At 34.8% G+C, this 5,414-nt stretch overlaps 1 protein-coding gene across 1 annotated transcript; it reads right to left on the bottom strand.

Annotated features, from left to right (window-relative positions):
* Positions 1–289: 289 nt before the first annotated feature.
* Positions 290–3,357, bottom strand: LOC120069881 (probable protein phosphatase 2C 23). Its single transcript, XM_039021701.1, has 4 exons — positions 1,452–3,357; positions 1,214–1,327; positions 774–1,038; positions 290–668 (listed from the first exon to the last, which is right to left on the bottom strand). The coding sequence occupies exons 1-4, from the start codon at positions 3,132–3,134 to the stop codon at positions 553–555; spliced, it is 2,178 nt and encodes a 725-aa protein (XP_038877629.1). The 5' UTR covers positions 3,135–3,357; the 3' UTR covers positions 290–552.
* Positions 3,358–5,414: the final 2,057 nt, after the last annotated feature.

Genomic DNA, 5,414 nt, shown 5'->3' with positions numbered 1-5,414 from the left:
TTTCCCAAATCAAGGTTTTGAAGAACCCTCCTTTTTTTCTTTGATCTACAAAATTTTGGCTAGAATTTCTATAGCATTTTTAGAAGTATATTACATAAGAAAAGAAATTTATCATCATCAAGAAGTCCCCATGTCTTTGGTTTCGAAATTCACAAGAGTATAGGTAAATGAGTAGGCATTTCTTCCAGTTTCTATATTGTTCTTTTTACCTAATTATTTTTTTGGGTGGGTAGGTAGGTAGGAAGTCAAAACTTCTATAGAAGAAACTTCTGAAGTCTGCAAAACAAAATTGTTAAAATTTTCCAATTCTTCTTTGGAATGTATTTGTACTGGATGCAAGTTGCAACACACACACACACACACACACAATTAGGATGTGAAGACAGAAAGCTGAACAACTCTACACTCTCTCTGTTACAGGTTGAACAAGAGAGAAATTGATTTGATTGCATTTGTAGTGAGAATAGGGAAGAAGAATAAATGAAATAAATGGCAGAACTAATTGCCCAACCTTCTGTTGTTATCTTGATTTCTATTGGCTAGTATCTCTATTTACATCAACGAATGCCAAATTCTTCCTTCGAATGAAATGATGATAACCGACACATCATCGTGGTACTTCCGCCGCTCCCCTTGTGGGATATCAAGCAGCTCATGGAAGTCCATTCCTGAAAGTTTTCCAAATCACATTAGTAAATCAACGTTTTCACTTTAACATATACCCCTATTTGTTTCTTTTATCTTCCTATCTTATAGATGGATGAGGAGCTTACCGTATTTTTTAGCTGCTCGGAACAATACTTCTTCAATGAGATTTTGAGCAGGATCTCCTTCAGGAAAAGAAGCAATGAAGGACTCTACTTGAGCAACAGCTTCTTCGTTGGTAAAGTACTGGTAGAGTCCATCAGAGGACAATATCAAGAATCTGTCTGTTGGGCTGAGTTTATAATGGCACAGAGTTGGATCACAGGTGATATAAGGTGAATTTCCCACATAGTCTATTCTGAACATCTCTAGCAATGCATCATTCCACTTTGGCTGCAAAACACTCAGCTCATCAGCACCAACATTCAAATTTTATTGAACATTTGTTATTATTAACTGAATCCACCATTGGCCTTCTCTATTTTCCAAACTGTCTCAGAATAGTTTCCAGACAGACTATGTTTCTCTTACATTCTAGCTGACTAAAAGACTTAGAAATGTGGAATACCTGTTTCAGAAAGCCAGCTCCGAATGCCCGTGTGATCTTCAAATAACCTTTCACCCTGTCATTCATAATTGCGGAAGCGTCATCAGGATGAGCATTCTTGATCCTCTGAACTTCCTGATATGTAAGTATTCTCTCATAAGTGCATGTAATCTAAGGAACTTAGTAACCAGAGAGAAATGGACATGAAAAAATGCAGTCTTAGGAGTAAAATGAGTGATGATATAGACACGAACATTACCTCCTCTGTGTAAGTGCTGTGGTCCATCGTAAGCTGATGGGAGGCCAATGCTTTTAATCTTTCAAACTCCACTCCATTAGAGGATTCAAATACTCGTAGTGTTCCTTCATTGATTCTCTCCAAGTCTCTGTATAGTTTTCCAGTCCCGAAATCCGGTTCGAATTGCTGAGCTACAATAGCGCGGCTGTCTCCTACATTCATTAAGTAGACATCTTCTCCTCTCATCAACATAACCAAAACACAAGAACCCATAAGAGCTAGCTCAGGATTTCTTGTGACCATCTTGTCTGCATTCTGTAGATATGCTTCCTCTGTTTTTCTTAATGCTTGAGACAGAGCATTCAACACCTCAGAATGATTGATTGCTGTTGATTCATCCCATATTTGATGGTGATCTAATTGTCTATTGTTGTTCAACTTCCCCTCTAATCCTAATCTTTCCCTTTCCCATTCACATTTCCAATTCTTTGGATTCTGATCGGCCTTCTTCATCAGCTGACTCGTCCTATAATTCGTATTGTAAATTCTGTCTCTTTTCTTCACTGAATCAGCCTCCAAATTCACAACCCCATTTTCCACCGGGAAAATCTCTGTAGATTGATGATCATTCTCGCGATTTTTCATGTGGGGTGTTCCATGATCATCTTCCTCAATTGAAGCAGAGTTGGATGAGTTCATGGAAGATGAAGTTGCAGTTGAATCGAACTTATCACTCCAAATCAAACCACCCTTGAGTTCTTTAAGAACGGCAGTGTAGAGATTAGCAAGTAAGTAATCAGGGGCATCAGGACCGTTGAATCCATCATAAATTCCGACGAAAACCCAACCATTATCCTCCGATATCACCACGTGAACTCTATCCTCACCGGCCTTCCCCTGCGCCCACTGCACACTCTGACCGCCGAGAAAGTAATCGCCGTCGTCTTCCTGCGCCAAGCTCCCATGGCTGCTCAAATGGACACTGCTTTGAGTCTGAGCTGCAGAAGCTGCAGCATTTTCATTATGCTTATACGATTCCGATTCTCTCACTCTCGAACTCGCTGCCTTCTGGTTTAGAGAAATAGTTTTGGATATGGCTCTCTTCAGAATCCGAATAAGATTTCTTCTTCTTCTTTTTTTCAATTTCGGTTCTCTGTCTCCATCGCCGCCATGAGAGACGCTCCTCTGCAATTTCTCTGCTCCGCCGCCCTTCTCAATCGGACCGGAATAAACCGCTCGATCAATCGGACCCGACTCGAAACTCCTGGCGGCCAAAGGTCCAGACAAAAACCCTCTCTCCAGCGGACCCGACGAAGGGAATCCGCCGGAATTTCCCGACACCGAGTGACGAGGCACAGGCTGCAACGGCACAGAGGCAAAGGAATTCGAGCAATCGAAAGCTGCGGCCCGATCAAACGTGGTGCTGTAAGGATAGAGATCAACAAGAGAAGTGGAGAGCGGCGTTGAGACGTTGGCACTTACGGAAGCGCCAGAAATCGACCGGAAAATGGTCGTCGGAGAGATGTAATCATCGGAAAAATCTTTGGAGGAGGAGAGAGTATGTGGGTCGGGTGGGAGGTAGTAGAAGGAATGACCAAAACCCCCATCGTGGGGGTCGGAGATAATGTCGGCAGGATCATAACGGCGGGAGATATCGCCGGCACCGGCGAAACAGTGGCCAATTTTCCCAATACGATTACCCATATGAATAAAGAAAAAAAAATTGAAGGCTTCAAAGAAAGAGAATTTATCTTCTCTACTGTTTGATTTGATTGATCATTGCATAATACTCTGTGTCTCAGTGAGAGAGAGGATAGTGCGCCTGAAACCCCAAAGAAGAAGAAATTTGATAGCTCAGAATTTTTTTTATGAGAGAGAAAGAGGAGAGAGAGAGAGGAGTTGACTTTTTGAAGTGGGCTTTGTTTGTTTGTTGCTTTTTTAATCTCCTTTTTTTTCCTAAAAAAATACTTTGGTGCTTTTATTTTTTTTTATTTATTAGGCCGTTGACCTTGTATTAAAGAAAAAGCAAACAAAGTGGAGAATTTTAGAATTTTTAATTAAATAGATGGTTCTATCATTTTTTTTCCTTCTTAAAACATGGAAATATTTTTTTGTACATTCTTAGTAAAATACAAAAGTCAAATATTTGAAATTTCCTAAAAATTAAATAACGAATCAATTCCTAAACCAAACCCACCATTTGTCTTAATTTAATTTAAAACTCAAATAAAATTTAATTAGTTTATAAAAATTAAAATTATTTTAATTTTCAAACATATCGTTCTCGTCTATGAATCGGGTGGCCAACACAATGAACGTGCAGAGATGATTGTTTCTGTTTAACCAATCAATACATGCCACGTCATATTATTTATTTATTTAATCTTTTGATTTTGAATTATCTTTCATTAAGGAAATGAACATTGAAAGCTTTGAGTAATTTTTTTCAATGAAAAAAAAAAAATCTCTCTTTTTTGACTTCTTGCGGAATTGACTAACATATGAATAACTTTAAATGGCTGAAAGTTGTTTTTCTCCCTTGAAAAAATTGTTTTTTATTTTTTAAAAATGAAAACCGTTGGCTGTCTGCCTCTTATTATTTGGTTTGAATTTAGTTCCTAAGCAATAGCTAGCTTCAATACTTTAATTGATGACGGTAATTTTTCACATGAAAAAGAAAACTTTTCTTCGAAGGTACATTTCTTCAAATTTTGCCCTACTTTTTATTTATTAGATCATATTTGATAATTATTTTATTTTTGATTTTTTCTTTTTAAAAATTATGTCTATTTCTCTACAAATTATTTGATCTTTCTTAATCTACACACTTGAATTTTTAGTCAAATTTTAAAAATGATTTTTTTTTAGTTTTCAAATTTTGGTTTGATTTTTTAAAAATATCCTTAAATGATAGATAAGAGAGTACAAAAAATCTAGATAAAACCGTATTTATAAGTCTAATTTTCAAAAATTATTATCAAATATGACCTTACATTTTTAAGGCCGTTTGATGACTATTTTGTTTTTTTATTTTTTGTTTTTGAAAACTTAATTTATAGACACTACTTCTACCTCTAAATTTCTTCATTTGTTATCTACATTTTACCATGGTTTAAAACCAAGCCAAATTTTAAAAACTAAAAAAGTAGCTTTTAAAAACTTGTTTTTGTTTTTGGAATTTGGCTATGAATTCAACCATTGTACTCAAGAAAGATGCAAATTATTGTAAGAAATAGGGAGAAAATAGGTTAAATTTTAAAAAACTAGAAATAAAAAACAAAATGGTTATCGATCGAACCTTAATTTTTTGTTTCATATTTATTTTTATTAATTTAGTCATTATAGTTGATAAATCTAAAAAATATAAGCTTTTGAAGCTTCAAGCATTAATGTTTCATATTGGCTTAAATAATTTTTAGGAGTCTATTGGCTCAAATAATTGAAACTATGCAAATGTGAGTACACAGCACTTACCCTTTTTTTTCCTGAAAAGATCATAGCATTTACTTATGGTTTGAATTTAAAAAGAATTCATTTTGGATTAACTTGGAGGGACTAAAATGTAAATTCTTCATCCTTAAGCCATAAAATTGAAGCGACCTATTTTTTCTTGGTTGTGAAATAATGAAATAAAACAAAACAAGTAAACATAAATATTAGAATATTTTGATTCTATGCCTATGTACTATAAATAATAAAAGATTGTTATAGAGGGGATTAGAAAAGACAGGTCGCAATTCCAAAGGCTAAGTTGAACTAATCTCATTAGTTTAAAAAAAAAAATTAAAAATAAATAAATAGTCCAAATTTTAAGGTGTTGGAAATAGGTATTTTAATTTTTTTTTTAAAAAAAAATTAAAATTTAAAAATTCTATGTCTAATAGGTATATAAACCTTAAAAAAACAATAAAATTGTATACTAAGTTTCTAAACTTTAAATTTTGTGTTCAACAAGTCTTTAACTTTCAATTGTGTCCGGTAGAT

The sequence above is a fragment of the Benincasa hispida genome, unplaced genomic scaffold, assembly GCF_009727055.1.
Source record: "Benincasa hispida cultivar B227 unplaced genomic scaffold, ASM972705v1 Contig66, whole genome shotgun sequence".
Classification (NCBI taxonomy): Eukaryota; Viridiplantae; Streptophyta; class Magnoliopsida; order Cucurbitales; family Cucurbitaceae; genus Benincasa; species Benincasa hispida.
The sequence above is the reverse complement of the archived record's forward strand: the minus strand, read 5'-3'. Positions and strand labels throughout refer to the sequence as shown.

What these genes read in the sequence shown, in the direction of transcription:
- LOC120069881 (XM_039021701.1), bottom strand. Translation starts at nt 3,134, where the DNA reads ATGGGTAATCGTATTGGGAAAATTGGCCACTGTTTCGCCGGTGCCGGC. An exon ending in ACAGCACTTACACAGAGGAG is followed by an intron (nt 1,328 to 1,451) that starts GTAATGTTCGTG and finishes CTTACATATCAG; the next exon opens with GAAGTTCAGAGGATCAAGAA. An exon ending in CCGAGCAGCTAAAAAATACG is followed by an intron (nt 669 to 773) that starts GTAAGCTCCTCA and finishes GAAAACTTTCAG; the next exon opens with GAATGGACTTCCATGAGCTG.